Source organism: Anomaloglossus baeobatrachus, chromosome 6 (assembly GCF_048569485.1).
Source record: "Anomaloglossus baeobatrachus isolate aAnoBae1 chromosome 6, aAnoBae1.hap1, whole genome shotgun sequence".
NCBI classification, from domain to species: Eukaryota; Metazoa; Chordata; class Amphibia; order Anura; family Aromobatidae; genus Anomaloglossus; species Anomaloglossus baeobatrachus.
Genome location: NC_134358.1, coordinates 142,864,794 through 142,882,292, shown reverse-complemented (window position 1 = coordinate 142,882,292; position 17,499 = coordinate 142,864,794). Strand labels below are relative to the sequence as shown.

The 17,499-nt window shown below is 39.1% G+C and overlaps 1 protein-coding gene across 4 annotated transcripts in view; it reads left to right on the top strand.

Moving 5' to 3' along the window:
* SNTG1 (syntrophin gamma 1) overlaps positions 1-17,499 on the top strand; it is a 1,064,578-nt gene that overhangs the window by 756,680 nt on the left and 290,399 nt on the right. For all 4 annotated transcript variants that reach the window (XM_075353282.1, XM_075353284.1, XM_075353281.1 and 1 more), the window contains 3 exons: positions 5,438-5,495; positions 12,547-12,590; positions 12,670-12,711. In XM_075353282.1, the coding sequence (XP_075209397.1) occupies positions 5,438-5,495; positions 12,547-12,590; positions 12,670-12,711 (144 nt within the window). The remainder of the gene's footprint in view (positions 1-5,437; positions 5,496-12,546; positions 12,591-12,669; positions 12,712-17,499) is intronic.

Sequence of the window (17,499 nt, the reverse complement as noted above, 5' to 3'; positions counted from 1 at the left end):
CTTGTATTGAGGGGACATCTATTTCCTTCCATTTGCATGCTAGTAAAGATTTAATGACCAAAAGAATATGGCAAGTAATTTGTTTACACCGCTTTTTCAACTCCTCCAAACCAATAGATAGGAGAGCTAGCTCAGAGGTTAAATGAATTCTAACTGAGGTCACCGTATATATAAGATGTTCTGTGTCTTTCCATAGGGTACCCAACAAAGGACAACTCCAAAAAATATGGAATAAAGAGCCAGTACAGCCACAACCCCTCCAACAAAGACTTGAATTAGAGGATGAGATGACATTCAATCTCTGAGGCGTATAATACCATCTACTAAGTAATTTATAGTGTGTTTCCTGCAAATTAGCCCAAGCACAATTCGTATATGTGTGCTTCAAGGACGTTTGCCATCGATTAAGTGAGAATAAACAATCCAGATCTCTTTCCCAAGATTTCATATGCTGTAATTTAATCAATTGGAGATTATTATTGAATATTCTGTAAATGTTACTAGTTTTCCAGAAGATCTCATTAGTCCGATTGTGCAAAAGAACATTCAGTAATCTCGGAGTCTTGAAGGCAGAAGTTGTTGTATCTGCCAAGAATTCACTTATCCTAACCCAATTAATCTTTTCTGTATCAGGCAGATGGTATACCTCAGCAAGAGCCTCAAATCCTAAAAGAGAATTATTTCTTAATAAATTACACATGTATTAAATTCCCTTCTTTTTCCAACCATCTAGTTTAATACGTGGGATTAATAATTCTAATATATCTAACGAGACCTCTCTAATCTCGCTGAGGGGTTCGCCCTAGCGTAATAAAATATCTTGCAGTAATCTCCACGCTCTTATTTCTGCCTTGGTAGTCCCAAAGAGCACAGACAATACTTTAAACATTTCTAAATATAGGCCCATTTCTCTTATTAATACTGATACCAAAACCATTTCTAAATTTATAGTCAATCGATTGCTGCCAATTATCCCTAGTTTAATTAATATGGATCAGGTTGGATTTATTAAACATCGACAGGCTTCAGATGCTACTAGAAGATTACTTAATCTTTTGTCCCATGTAGAAAAAGAGAAACTGCCCACCATTTTGCTCTCCTTAGATGCCGAAAAGGCCTTTGACCACATTCATTGGGGTTACATGTCCGCCACTCTTGACAAATTTGGTTTTCATGGGAAAATTTTAAATTTAATTTTATAATTATATTCTACCCCCACGGCACGGATTTTGGTGAATCATTTCCTTTCAAATAAGTTTCGTATTTCTAATGGTACTAGACAGGGCTGTCCGTTGTCCCCTATACTCTTTGCCCTTATGATAGAACCGCTTGCTGAATCCATTAGATTAGATAAAAATATTTGGGGCATCCATTATAATAGAAGACAATACAAGATCTCATTATACAGTTAGGTCCAGAAATATTTGGACAGTGACACAAGTTTTGTTATTTTAGCTGTTTACAAAAACATGCTCAGAAATACAATTATATATATAATATGGGCTGAAAGTGCACACTCCCAGCTGCAATATGAGAGTTTTCACATCCAAATCGGAGAAAGGGTTTAGGAATCATAGCTCTGTAATGCATAGCCTCCTCTTTTTCAAGGGACCAAAAGTAATTGGACAAGGGACTCTAAGGGCTGCAATTAACTCTGAAGGCGTCTCCCGCGTTAACCTGTAATCAATGAAGTAGTTAAAAGGTCTGGGGTTGATTACAGATGTGTGGTTTTGCATTTGGAAGCTGTTGCTGTGACCAAACATGCGGTCTAGGGAACTCTCAATTGAGGTGAAGCAGAACATCCTGAGGCTGAAAAAAAAGAAAAAATCCATCAGAGAGATAGCAGACATGCTTGGAGTAGCAAAATCAACAGTCGGGTACATTCTGAGAAAAAAGGAATTGACTGGTGAGCTTGGGAACTCAAAAAGGCCTGGGCGTCCACGGATGACAACAGTGGTGGATGATCGCCGCATACTTTCTTTGGTAAAGAAGAACCCGTTCACAACATCAACTGAAGTCCAGAACACTCTCAGTGAAGTAGGTGTATCTGTCTCTAAGTCAACAGTAAAGAGAAGACTCCATGAAAGTAAATACAAAGGGTTCACATCTAGATGCAAACCATTCATCAATTCCAAAAATAGACAGGCCAGAGTTAAATTTGCTGAAAAACACCTCATGAAGCCAGCTCAGTTCTGGAAAAGTATTCTATGGACAGATGAGACCAAGATCAACCTGTACCAGAATGATGGGAAGAAAAAAGTTTGGAGAAGAAAAAGAATGGCACATGATCCAAGGCACACCACATCCTCTGTAAAACATAATGGAGGCAACGTGATGGCATGGGCATGCATGGCTTTCAATGGCACTGGGTCACTTGTGTTTATTGATGACATAACAGCAGACAAGAGTAGCCGGATGAATTCTGAAGTGTACCGGGATATACTTTCAGCCCAGATTCAGCCAAATGCCGCAAAGTTGATTGGACGGCGCTTCATAGTACAGATGGACAATGACCCCAAGCATACAGCCAAAGCTACCCAGGAGTTCATGAGTGCAAAAAAGTGGAACATTCTGCAATGGCCAAGTCAATCACCAGATCTTAACCTAATTGAGCATGCATTTCACTTGCTCAAATCCAGACTTAAGACGGAAAGACCCACAAACAAGCAAGACCTGAAGGCTGCGACTGTAAAGGCCTGGCAAAGCATTAAGAAGGAGGAAACCCAGCGTTTGGTGATGTCCATGGGTTCCAGACTTAAGGCAGTGATTGCCTCCAAAGGATTCGCAACAAAATATTGAAAATAAAAAATTTTTTTTTGGGTTTGGTTTATTTGTCCAATTACTTTTGACCTCCTAAAATGTGGAGTGTTTGTAAAGAAATGTGTACAATTCCTACAATTTCTATCAGATATTTTTGTTCAAACCTTCAAATTAAACGTTACAATCTGCACTTGAATTCTGTTGTAGAGGTTTCATTTCAAATCCAATGTGGTGGCATGCAGAGCCCAACTCGCGAAAATTGTGTCACTGTCCAAATATTTCTGGACCTAACTGTATGCAGATGACATTCTTTTGACGCTAACCAAGTCTTTGCAGCGTGTTAGTTCTATAATTACAGATTTTTCTAATATTTCCTATTATCAATCTAATCATTCTAAATCTAAAATGTTGCAGTATAATTTAGACCCACATTTACGTCATTTTTTGCAGTTAGAATTTACGTTCGACTTGTCGCCCGATGAGCTTCTAGATTTAGGTATAATTATCCCTTCTAATTTACAGAAAATTATTTCAGTTAATGTCAGGCGCACCTTAGATGTAATTCAAACCACTTTGAATACCTTAAAAATCACTGAAACATCCTGGGTAGGGAAAATAGTCTCTTATAAAGCTCTTATTCTACCAAAAATTTTGTATATAATGCATTGTCTGCCCTTGACTATCCCTAAACAAATATTGATTAAAATACAAGCACAGATCTCATCTTTTGTTTGGCAGGGGAAGGTTCCCAGAATCTCTAAACTTACCTTATTTAAGCATAAGAAAAATGGAGGTAATAGCTTGCCTAATATCCAAGCCTATTATTTGACGAATTTGGTCAAGCAAACCCAAAACACATTACTGGATCATTTCAACAATAGTTGGATGTACATTGAGAAAGGCCTGTGCCATAATCGTCATAAATGGGATGTGATCTTGTCATATTTAATAAAAAGAAACAAACGTTTAGTGGCATATAACCGTTTGTGAAGTCCACCAAGAACACTATATGAGCCCTTTGCAGTCCGATAGCTCATTGTAATGCACAGTTCCACCTGCTTTGGAGGTGGTAGCGGCCTTCTTACCTCCTGGCCTCTGTTTGGCTTTACTACTGATATGTCTGCCCCTGGCAAATACTTGTTCTCCGAACATGTTGTTTTGTTAACTTTTTTTTTCCTCTCCTTAAGATTCAGGATTTCAAACATCAGATCTGGTTTACTTATTAGCATTGATGTGTATGTGTATGGTTAGACAGTGCCATGTTTGGTTATCATAATGTAAACTTTTACAACATGTAATACAGTTTATTTATGGAATTTTTCATTGTGGGAATCTTAACCTGTTTTTTGTATGTTCTAATAATAATAATAATAATAATAATAATAATAATTTTATTTATTTATATAGCGCTATTAATTCCACAGCGCTTTACATACATTGGCAAAATCACCCTTTTATCTTCACTGCTCCTTAGCCCTCCTTTTTGCTCCAAATTTCAGGAGGGAAAAGGGATTGTGTTTTACATGCTGGGCAGTGGACAATGGGGAATAGCATAGCAGATTTGTGCTAAGGCTGCTTATAATTAAAGCAATATGATACACCTTGTAATAAAGGATCCTCCTGGCAGCTGGAATATAAGCAACATTTGTGACTGTGACAGATAATGGAAATCATGGGACCGGTAGTCCTCTACATTGGTAGTCCCACACACAGTATAATAAATGTACACAGAAATAAAATGATTTTCTATACTCACCTTCCTTCAGAGCTGCTGTCCTTGGTGCTGCTGTCACTGGCTTCTGGGTCTCGCTTATTATGCCCATTGCATATTCACTGCATTGTAAACCCGGAAGCAGCAGCATCGGAGACATCAGCACCATGAACAGGTAAATATAGATATAAATAAAGAAAGTTTATGCTGTCTGTGTGCTATCTGGATGCCACACGGATAGCACAGGGGCAACATATGTGTGCCATAATCACAGCACACGGAGGGGCCTTACGCACCTTTAACACAGCCATGCAAAGCACAAATGCTTTGCATGGACATATAAAGGGGGCCTTACGTAGTATTAAAAGATTCATAGCTGGATGGTCCATTTTCTTTGTAGTTTTAAGTATAATAAAATGTATGCCTGAGTATTCTGAAGATTATGAAAGCCTTGAGAAAACTGAAATTAGTAAAAAATGTATATTTCTGCATATATGGAGCTGTGCATTGGCACACAGATCTTCTGATGTTCAATACTGTGAAGTTGTAAGCCTTCCATGTGCTATGCCTGCTTTTTGAGATTACCTGGTGGAATATGGCCCTTTTTTATCTGTCAGATTCATATAAATTCATACATAGAGTAAAAATGTGCATGTAAAATTAAAAACTTGAGCAGGTATAACAAGGCCTCATATATCGCTGTGGGTCATGTTTTACCATTAAAGGCTACCATGTGTTTGCGACCTAATAGGAAATTTTAATCTTGCAACAAATTAGTGATTAATATTATATTAACTTTAGAAGTTTTAATGATTTTATGAGGTAACTTATTGATACACTGTAATAAGGGAATTATATTCTGCTTCCACCTTTTATATAATGAATTTAAATTTATTCAATGACATTTTTTCCTTTGTTCCTTTTTTAATTGCTTTAATGAGTAGATATAATTTCTATGTGTTGTAGGGAGGATCGGAACATAATATTCCAGTTGTTGTATCCAAGGTATCCAAAGAACAAAGAGGTATGGTATGTTAATATTTTTATGGTAGACATTCACATAATGCTTGAACATTTTTGCATATTAAAAAGAATCGTGCAGTGTAATTTGCATATAGAAGAAAGGAGTTTAGTATGCCATGTTGTAAGAGGTAATAAAAAAAACTATAAAATTGCACAGTTATTTTGTCTAATGGTATCAAGAATCACACTTGATAAAATTTTATTGAGTTGAATTAAAGGGGTGATTCACTACTCTGCAATAGTGGTCACATCGCTGTAAAACTCACAGGGAAGGCTTTTGTTAAATACCTTGTTTATTACATTCTGCCTCTGAGCGGTGCTCTTGCAGTCCACTCATGCCCAGTAATTGACCCCCCTGGCCTCTGTGGCCTCTGAGATCCGGTGATGTCACATCAATTTCTAGTTCACCCGACATTACCAAGGCGGCCCTAGTTTCCCCGAGTGACTGGCTGTGGGCGGAGTTTCATTGCTCGTTACAGCTCAGCATCGATCCTGCTTGTGACGCTCTGCAGCGAAGGAGAGAGCGTGCTCAAGATGCTGGGTTGTGACGAGTGGTGAAACTCCGCCCACAGCCGAGTCACTCAGGGAGACTGGGGCCCACCTCTGTGATGTCAGGTCAACTGAAAGTTGGCGTGACATCACCATATCTCAGAGGTCACAGAGTCCGGGGGTCACGTGATGGGATGAGTGGACCACAATAGTTCCACTCAAAGACAGAATGTACTACACAAGGTATTTAGCAAATGCCTTCCCTATGAGTTTTACAGCGATGTGGCCACTAATGGTGAGTAATGGCCCATCCCTTTAGCAGTATAAGATTTCCTAATGATTCTTTAACCATATGAAAATCCCTGGTGAGTTTTCTAAAGAGATTTGTAGTCACTTAATAAAACGTCCAGAAGTAGAAAGAAAGCACTTAATATAACCTAGTTAGGCTGTCAGGATGACAATACTCAAACATGTGATCACTTTTAGAGATTGAGGTTGTTAAACAAATCGGAATCTCTCATTAAGAGTTTGAAGACTTCCTGATCTGTGACAGGTGGTTTGATTCATTCAACCCAACTGGTCACAAAGGATGTTATCTAATCCCAAACTAGATTCCTAAGATCACAGAATATGTCTTTGACCCCTGAATGCACAGTGTTAATAGCAGTGTGATATGCAGTTTTTATGTGGCTCTGTGGGGCCACATCCTTATGTAGATTAACCAATTTTGCTCTCAAGCAGTGGTTTATAACAGATTTGACAAACTTACAGCTTATTATCTGTATGTGGGTCAAAATTTCAGTCAAGCTAGCGTGTTCAACCTTTAGTAACAGTTAAGACACCCTTTAAACTTGCTTGCCAATTTACACAGAGTTTATTAATAATTAAGAAATTATTTTCAGAATATCATAGCTAGTTTCAATGTTTGCTGATAACCTTTAGGACATAAAGGGTTTGCTTCAACCGAAGACATACTGCTTTAACTCCTCTTTCTTAACTTGATTGATATATTATGGTGATCTTTCTTGCTTTGTATACTAGCAGATAAACTTGTTTCCTGAGGATGGATTATGCATCGATGTTGTTTCTCTTCTCCTACTTTTCCTCAAGGACTTGTCAAATTCCCTTATTTATTCCCTCTTTTAGGGGTATTACCTATAGTCAAGTAACAAAGTTAGTGAGAAAGTCTCTATATTGCAAATATCGAAAGCTGACTCTGCCTAAATCAGTGGTGGCTCATGTGGCACACTCCACACTCTCTTTCCAGGACCTCCCTATATCCGTAAATTACATGAAGTCACACTTCTTTGTGGCACTGTCCTATCTAGCTTTATCATGCTCAGGAAAAATCTCTACCCCCTCATGCAGAGTGTATGCCTTGCATGGTAGAAAATCTTTTGGCATGGCACTGATGCTGCTAAACACTATTGCCATTACACTGCAGATGCTCCATCAGCCACTTCCAATGTCATCTGTTTCCCACATGGTGCATAAAACAAACAAGGTCTGACACATAGGGAAACATGTACATCCAATAAAACGTAAGACATACCCCTTTTCCAAGGTGCTGTTAGTAGATACTACCCTTGGTTCAATTTTCATCCGTTTTCTCCCATATTATCATTCATATGCAATCCATATGGCATCCATATGGCATCCATTTTTATACATTAGCAGTTCTTAAAATTTTCAAGACCAAATACAGTTTCCTATGTTAAAGATTTGCAATATATCTGTAAAAATCAAATGATATACATTGTATCTGTATGGGAATCAATGTTTTTTCACACACATAGCCTAGAATAGGTGATTCTCATCCAAAATATAGAAGAAACTAGTACACAAGGGAAAGAGGGAGACCAGCATCTTGATGGCTTGATTCTATCAAGATAGCAGTGAAGACCCAGGTGGACCTATCTAAGCTTGCACAAGATCGATCTTCCCACAGAGCATTCATCCATCAAGTTGCGAAGTGCATATTTGGTCCTGTGAAAAAAAAATGTTATAAGACCCTTATATTATATAGTTATATATATGGAATATATTGAATAATATTGGTCTGACTGTTTAATTTTTTTCCCGGACTGCATTGAGACTGAAAATATAGTCATGTGAATGTAGTAAGTTTAGACAAATCAGGGGAAATCCTTAACTGATTAGGTATACCCACCACTCCAAATTCACTGAAGATGATGCAAAAGGCGAAATCCTTATTGAAAATGTATTGCGAACTGCTACTATTACTCAAAAGTAATTGACATCTAGCTATAATTTAAAACTTATGATGCATTAGCCACAAAGGTTGAAGGAACATCAATATATAAAAAAGCACAAAATAAAACTCTAATGGATATGTTAAAGGTCCAAGTATTTTACGAGTATAATCCTAAAATAACATTTTTTAAGTATTAAACTTAATCTTCAGTGTAGATAGGCAATTTGTTCCATGTGTTCTCCACTTATCATTTCTTCTCTTTTATAGTTAACTAGCTATCTGAATTGTGGTTTGCCTGTATACTAATAAGAATCATACATATATAGGATTAGTTTTGCCTAGATTTTTATACTTTGTGTGTGCACAGTTGGAGTTACAACTCCCTTAACCAGTGTGATTGTTATTATTCTAAAGCTTTATCCTTCTGAATTACAAATTGCCTTTCTCAGCAGACCCGCTTACCTTCTGTTCTAAGAGACACATCTGGCATTGCTGTACTTTTATTACTTTTAGTTTTCCTAATTTAGAAGAACATTTTTGTCTTGTTCTTTTTAGCATAACAAATACTATATGCATAAAACCATTATGATTACAGGGACCATTTTTAAAATTTGAGTGCTTAAAAATTCAGGGGATGTTTACATTTGGAAAATTTCTTAAAAACACTATTGAAATTAGAAACTGTACATATGAGTTAGAATGTATAGAATATACCTTATAGTTTTGATAGATTGTATGATATGAATTACAACTGTTATTTTCTAAAATATGGCTGAGGGCCAGGAGGTAATTAAAAAAGAAAACAATAAACATTTGTACTCACCTTTCCATGAACCTTCTAAAAGCTTTCCCACTATCGCTGCTCCTCCTCCCATCCCCCTGCTCCTCCTCCTAACCCACTGCTCCTCCTCCCAACCCACTGCTCCTCCTCCCAATCCACTGCTCTTCCTCCCTTCCCACTGCTCCTCCTCCCAACTCACTGCTCCTCCTCCCATCCAGCTGTTCCTCCTCCCAATTCAATGCTCCTCCTCCCATCCCGCTGGTCCTCCTCTCAACTCGCTATTCTTCCTCCCATCCCGCTGCTCCTCCTCCCAACTCACTGCTCCTCCTCCCATCTCACTGCTGCCACTCCCCTACTAGTAACATTCCAATATTGCATTCTGGCATCTTCACTCTGTACTGGGCTGCACCAATGGGAAGAAGAGATCGGATAGGGAGTGGTGTCATAGTGATAGATGAGCAGCTAAATTAGTGTTTTTTTAACCCTATGTTATTATGCTTTGGGGTTTACAGAGAATAAAAAAGACATTCCATGGAATAAAAAGGAATATTTGATTCACATCAAATAATGTCAATGTAAATCAAAGTTTCTGGTCAAATTCAAGAGATTTACAAAATTCATTTTCAGTTAACCTTGCTGGAGTCATTTTGGTGGAATTTCTATACATGGATCCTCTGTTTTGCACACATTCTTATTTCTGACAGATTATGCCAACTGTCCACAAAGCCACATTCTTGTGGAGAAAGTGTCTAAAACAAATCATTTTTGTGGTGCAAGGCGCAGACAGGTTTTTGTTACAATTAAAGCAAGTACCCTGAGACGTTTAGCTTAGTAATTTAGCCCCTCTGTCTTTTATGAGAAGACTCAAAGATAACCATTCACTCCTAAGGCATTAAGTTGTGTAGTAATGGTAGCAATCCCATGGGGGCTCAATACTTTGGCTTGCCGTTCTTTGGGTCTCCAAGCAAAAGAAAACAAGGTAGCACATTGGAGCAAAGACTTCATTAAAATGAGCATAAGCCCCTTCACTACCTTGGACATACTGTTACATGCAAGGTTGTGTCCCTCTCTTTGATGCAGGCTCTAAAAACTAATACTAACCTGGGTCATCATACTGCCAGGTTAGTTTTACTATATAATGAACATGGTAAATAAACCCCCCCAAAAAAACATTGTGGATTTCTACTTTTTTGGAATTTTTTTCCCGTTTTCCAAACTAATACATAAAGCTGAGTGTATGTATGTATGTATGTATATGTGTGTGTGTGTGTGTGTGTGTGTGTGTATGTGTGTGTGTGTGTGTGTGTGTGTATGTGTGTATGTGTATGTCTGCTAAAGGAATCCGCACTGTCGCATTTACCAGCACAAAATTTTGCAAAGACACCCCATGTGACTCAGGTAACGTCATAGACTATGTCTTGACGGAAAAATTTAACCCCTGCGCTTTACAGTTACTCTCAAGAAAACCTGCCTCAATTAAAGTCATTGGAGCTGCGAGCTCTTAGGTTATTAATAGGAGCTGTAATTGGTTGCTATAGGAACAAAATAAATTGTTAGTATAAGAAGCTTAAGTGTGAGGTAATAAGATGTCGGTGGGGAGACGGATAGAGAGATAGACAGAAAGAGACAGAGAGAGACAGAGTCAAAGAGACAGACAGAGGCAGACAGACAGAAACAGACAGGGAAAGAGACAGGCAGACAGGGAAAGAGACAGAGACAAGGAAAGAAACAGGGAAAGAGACAAAGACAAGAAAAGAGACAAGAAAAGAGACAGAGACAAGTAAAGAGACAGGGAAAGAGACAGAAACAGATGGTGAAAGAGACAGACGGTGAAAGAGACAGATGGGGAGATGGATAGAGAGAGACAGAAAGAGACAGAGAGAGACAGAGTCAAAGAAACAGACAGAGGCAGACAGACAGAAACAGACAGGGAAAGAGACAGGCTGACAGGGAAAGAGACAAAGACAAGGAAAGAAACAGGGAAAGAGACAGAGACAAGGAAAGAGACAGGGAAAGAGACAGAAACAGATGGGGAAAGAGACAGACGGGGAAAGAGACAGATGAGGAACGAGACAGATGGCGAATGAGACAGATGGGGAAAGAGATAGATGGGGAAAGAGACAGATGGGGAAAAAGACAGAGACAAGGAAAGAGACAGAGACAAGTAAAGAGAAAGGGAAAGAGACAGTTGGGGAAAGGGACTGACAGACAGATAGAGAGAGACAGACAGATAGAGAGATAGAGACAGACACAGAGATAGAGACAGACAGAGAGACTAATATAGAGACAGAAAGAGACTGATACAGAGATAGACAGAGAGACTGATACAGAGACAGACAGAGAGACTGATACAGACAGAGACAGACAGACAGAGACTGGGAGAGAGACAGAGAGACAGTTACTATCCCAGGCAATACGGGGTACTACAGCTAGTACACTATATGGTACAATGTTTTCTTTCAAAATTACAATAAAAAACAAGCCCTCCTATGGTTATATTGCCAGAAAAATAAAAAAAGTTATGGCTCTTGGAAGAAGGGGAGGAAAAAATTAAAAAGAAATATGGAAAATCGGGGTTAATGTAATTCTGGTAGATGGATACATCCCACTATATAAATCATTATATTTACAGTGTGTATAGAGTTTATATAACATAATATAATTACTGTATTTAGTAAAGTGGCAATTTTGTGAAGGATCATACTTAGCTTTTGCCAGGACATTACTGTGATGTCGCTGTGGATAGAGATGTCATTCATATCCATCAGTAAAAGTCGGCAATCAAACTAGAACTCTCAGGATCACCGCCCTTGATGCAGTATGCTATTCCTTCATCACATAGCATCAATATTAAGTATGTCACTTTAGCTACATGGTATCTGTTTAGCATTTCCCACATGCACTAGTTCTCACAGCCATCAAGCTATTAAAGCTTATGTGTATGAAGCAAAACAGGGGAAAGTAAGGAGGAAGCTATTGCAGTGGATTATCATTGGCATGCCTGGAGAGCTGCAAATCTACTAATATGTAAATAAACCACATGCAGACATCCTTTTCATTTATCTAAGAAATTATTTTTCCATGTGGGTTTTTTGCCTTGATGCACAAAGTACACAAGACTCTTCTAAAAGTCTGGGAGTCATTACAAAGCTTTTCAATCTCTGTGTGATGACTGGATAATGAAAAAATAAATTATTACTTGGGGAAGAATTAGAGGCAAATTGAATTATACCACTGTGGCAGATAGATGCATCCTTCTCATTGCTAATCAAGAAAATGCAATCGCTGAAATACCAAAATTACCAAGTCTGTGACTCTTGCGACTGCCCATAGGAGACTTAAGAGGATTAATGTTTTCTTCCCAGGCCTTCTACACTTGGCAGCCTGGAAAATGAGTTTCTCTCTCTTATATTTGAAATTATCAGCATGGAAAACACTTTCAAGTGTGATTCTAGAGGGAAGAAACAACACTTGTTATTATTCACATAAATCAAATATTGAAGATCATTGTATCTATATTTTGTCCATTTTGTTTATTCATTGGTATTTTTGTTCTCATGATTGCAGCTGAGCTTTCTGGACTTTTGTTCATTGGAGATGCTATTTTGCAGGTAAGACATATTTTGTGTTATACTTGCAATGATTAAATGTCCTGACAGCCGTCCATAATTGGATATATTTTGGTTTCAGATCAACGGCATAAATGTGAGGAAGTGCAAGCATGAAGAAGTGGTAAGTGTTTAATGACCGATAATAACCGTATTTTGTAGATACATCAAACAAGACAAACCTTGCTTTTTAACATTAAAATGGACACTTACACAAAATCCATTCCATGTTTGGTGTTCATGTTTGGTGAAACCATTTGAATATATGAGCAGAACTTTGCTACTACCGTGTTTCCCCCATAATAAGGCACTGTCTTATATTCTTTTTTGCCCCGAAAAAAGCGCTAGGGCTTATTGTCAGGGAAACATGGTTGAGGGAAAGTTTAGCACCCAAAAAATGCAGATCCCTACTGTAATGCATACTTACCAGACCTCGGCCGTCTGCATGGCTCCTGCTGCAATCGTCAGCGGGCTCTCCCAGCAGGTATGCTGCACGACGTCCTCCCCTCCTTTTGGTCAACACTCTCACATCAGATTGCACACACTCATACACACACACTCACACACACACACTCACACACACACACTCACACACACACACTCACACACACACACTCACACACACACTCATACACACACACTCACACACTCACACACACACTAATGGGATTTCACATAAAATCACACGTGCACACACTCACCACATCTGATGATACCTCTTGCTTCCAGCCAGCAAGGGTTTTGTTTTTTTTTGCTTCCCTTCTTCTGAGAGCCGTAACTTTTTTTATTTTTTGGTCAATCTTGTCATTTGAGGGCTTGTTTTTTTGTGAAACGAGTTGTACTTTTAAATGAAACCATGGGTTTTACCATATAGTGTAATGGAAAACTGCAAAAAAATTCCAAGTGCAGAAATATTGCAAAAAAAGTGTGATTGCATGATTGTGTTTGGGATATTTTATTGACCAGGCTCACTATATGGTAAACTAGATGTGTTGGTATGATTCTTTAGGTCAGTACAAGTTCGTTGATACCAGACATGTGTAGGTGTACTTTTCTCTATGGGGTTAAAAAAAAAATCTGAAGTTTGTCCAAAAAAGTGGCGCACTTTTTGTGACATTTTCCACGACCCATAACATTTTCATTTTTCGGGATCTATGGCTTAGTGATGGATTACTTTTTTGTATCTCAAGCTGATGTTTTTAATGGTACAAATTCTGCCTAGATGCTACGTTTTGATTGCCTGTTATTACATTTTGTGCAACATATGCGGCGACCAAAAAATGTAGTTTTGGCATTTGGAATTTTTTTCCCGCTTCTGCCGTTTACTCAGATTAATTGATTTTATATTTTGATAGATCGGGTATTTCTGAACTCAGCGATGCCAAATGTGTGTGTATTTTTTATTTTTTTAACCCTTTAATTTTCAATGGGGCGAATGGGGGTGATTTGAAATTTAAGGTTTTTTTATTTTTTAATTTTTTAAAACTTTTTTTATTTTACTAGTGGAACTATAAGGATCAACAATCTGATCACTCATTAATTTCTGGTGATCACAGCTACGAAGCTGGGATCACCAGAAATACTCACCTCTTGTCACTGCCAGCACTCGGCCGGGTGAAACAGGAAGGGACTCATGATAGCTACAGGAGTCATCAGATGACCCTGTGCTACCATGACAACCATCGGCTCACAGTGATCACAGCAACGCTGATGGGGCTGGGTAAGTAAAGATTTACTGTAGCGGGGATTTAAAACACAATGTCACATTTTGACATTACGATTTAAGGGGTTAACAGATGCAGGATCCACTTGTGCCTGCGAGGAACACATGCCAGCTGTTCAAATCAGCCTATAGCAGCCACCTGTGATTACAACTATATATATATATATATATATATATATATATACCGTATATGCCGGCGTATAAGACGACTGGGCGTATAAGACGACCCCCAACTTCTGCCCTAAAAATATAGAATTTGGGATATACTCACTGTATAAGACTACCCCGCTCCCAAATGAAAAAAAGTCTGCTTTGATTGCAACATGTTAATTTTAATTCCGCGAGAGCCGTACAATATGTTTTTAAAGGGCCATTGACAGATCAATCGCTCCAATGTTCACTTAGTACAGCAAGGAATGCTCCTCCCTGCTGTATAAAGCCACAACTGGACTGAAACAATGGTACTACACTCTGCTACAAACAGACACACACAACTCTGCTACAAACAGACAAACACACACAACTCTGCTACAAACAGACAAACACACACAACTCTGCTACAAACAGACAAACACACACAACTCTGCTACAAACAGACAAACACACACAACTCTGCTACAAACAGACAAACACACACAACTCTGCTACAAACAGACAAACACACACAACTCTGCTACATGCAGACAAACACACACAACTCTGCTACATACAGACAAACACATACAACTCTGCTACATACAGACAAACACATACAACTCTGCTACATACAGACAAACACATACAACTCTGCTACATACAGACAAACACATACAACTCTGCTACATACAGACAAACACGTACAACTCTGCTACATACAGACAAACACATACAACTCTGCTACATACAGACAAACACATACAACTCTGCTACATACAGACAAACACATACAACTCTGCTACATACAGACAAACACATACAACTCTGCTACATACAGACAAACACGTACAACTCTGCTACATACAGACAAACACATACAACTCTGCTACATACAGACAAACACATACAACTCTGCTACATACAGACAAACACGTACAACTCTGCTACATACAGACAAACACATACAACTCTGCTACATACAGACAAACACATACAACTCTGCTACATACAGACAAATACACACAACTCTGCTGCTCTGTGGGGCCTGCACCCGCGGCTCGGCGGGTACAGCACCCGCGGCATCGGCGGGGGGGGGATTGGCAGAGCATACATCTGGGGGGTTAGAAGCAGCTCACCGGGGCCCATAATGGGCACAAGTCCCCCTGTGTTAGATATCTCCCCCATAGTGCTGCCCATGGCCCCTATATAGATCGCACAAGTCCCCCTGTGTCAGATATCACCCCCATAGTGCTGCCCATGGCCCCTATAGATCGCACAAGTCCCCCTGTGTCAGATATGGCCCCTAGGCTGCTGCCCAAAGTAAAATAAAACCCTCTTTCCTTATCTCCTGTCTGGCTCCGTGCTTCTGTTCTTCCACTTCCTGGTTGTCAGTGCGGTCATGTGATCGGCACAGCAGGCTGAGATCTCTGCCTGCCTGATCACAGTGGAAGCAGGGACACAGGGAGAAACGCTGCAGGGGTAAGTAAAGCTTTTTTATTTTAGAAGGAGCAGCAGCCTGGGGGCCAAATCTAACACATGGGGGACATGTGCGATCACACTGGGACGCAGGCTCATAGAATATGCCCCGCTGCTCCAGCCCCTCACTGCGGTGCGATTTCAGCACCACCGGAGATGGACAGCGGCTGTGCATATTATATGAGCGGGTGCAGGAGATCAAAGGATGCAGGCCGCAGCGTTCCCCTGTGCTCCAGAGCTGCTGCCCCCACCTCCCCTGGACGCTGCAGTGTACATACACACCCCCCCCCGTATATCCGGCGTATAAGACGACCCCCCACTGTAGCCATTATTTTAAGGGGGTAAAAAGTCGTCTTATACGCCAGTATATACGGTATATATAGTTTACGACGTACTGTTACGGCCCACGGTCGTTAAGGGGTTAAATTCTGTTTCTCGAAGATTGAGCAGTAGCCCTGGCTGTACAGTAACTACAGAAATGTCATGTGAACTCGTTCCAAAAGTACTAGGATTCTGAAACTTTTTTTTATGTTTAATTAGTAGATAAATTAAAATTCAAATTGTCTCTCCAGTAAAGGAGACAAACTCTAGCACAGCGCCACCTATTGGAAGTAGCGATCCTAAAAGTCACAAGTGGATTTTTGACAATCCTTTGCAATATGACTCAGGATATATAAGCCAGATCAGAATCCCAATTTGCAGACACGGTGTTTCGGGGTGCTTGCCCCTCGTCAGTGCAAAGTATGGGGGTGTCTGATCTGGCTCATGAGAAAGCTATGTGGGGACCACATAGATAAATTAAAGCAGATTTCCATAAATTGTTACCTGAAAGAAGAGAAATAATTTGGTAAATAGAATATTAGAAAATTAGTAAAAGTTGATCTTTCTGTTTATAGCCCCTAAAATATGTAAACCTGTGGATTGCATTTACATTGTCCTTAGTATTCTTGAAGTCAAATGGAAAACGTTATCAGAAAACCACCAAAAAAAGTGACATATTCAAAGTAGTTTATATTTTTAAATCATGCATTATAACAGTTTATTATTGGCTTTAGGATATGTGCATAGGGTTAGTATTTGGTGCAGACATTTCTGTACCAATTCTGCATTTCTTGGCAGGAAAATCACAGTAGCACAAATGTGGGTTTTGAGACAGGTTTTCTATACATTTTCAGTACAGATTTTTCCCATTCATTAGAATGGATGAAATCTGCAGTCGAGGCACTGGAAGTATTGACATGCTGCAGATTTATATCTGTCCCAAATCTGGAAGAAGAAAATACTTAACAGGTGCATTATGCTATGTTCACACATGGCATTTTGGCGGAATTTTTTTTTACTGACCAAAACCTGATCTTCTGGCATGATGTCTCCTGGAAGTTATCTGTGGTTTTGGTGCAGTTTTTATCACGTTTTGTTTTTTTTTGTGGTGTTTTCTCTGCATTTTGCAGTGTTTTTTTTCTACAGAGTGTGTTGTTTCAATGCAAAACCATTGAAAAAATGCTGCAAAGAATTGACATGCTCATTCTTTTAAAAAGTAGGTTTTGACAAAACAATCAGGAAAAAATCCACATGTGT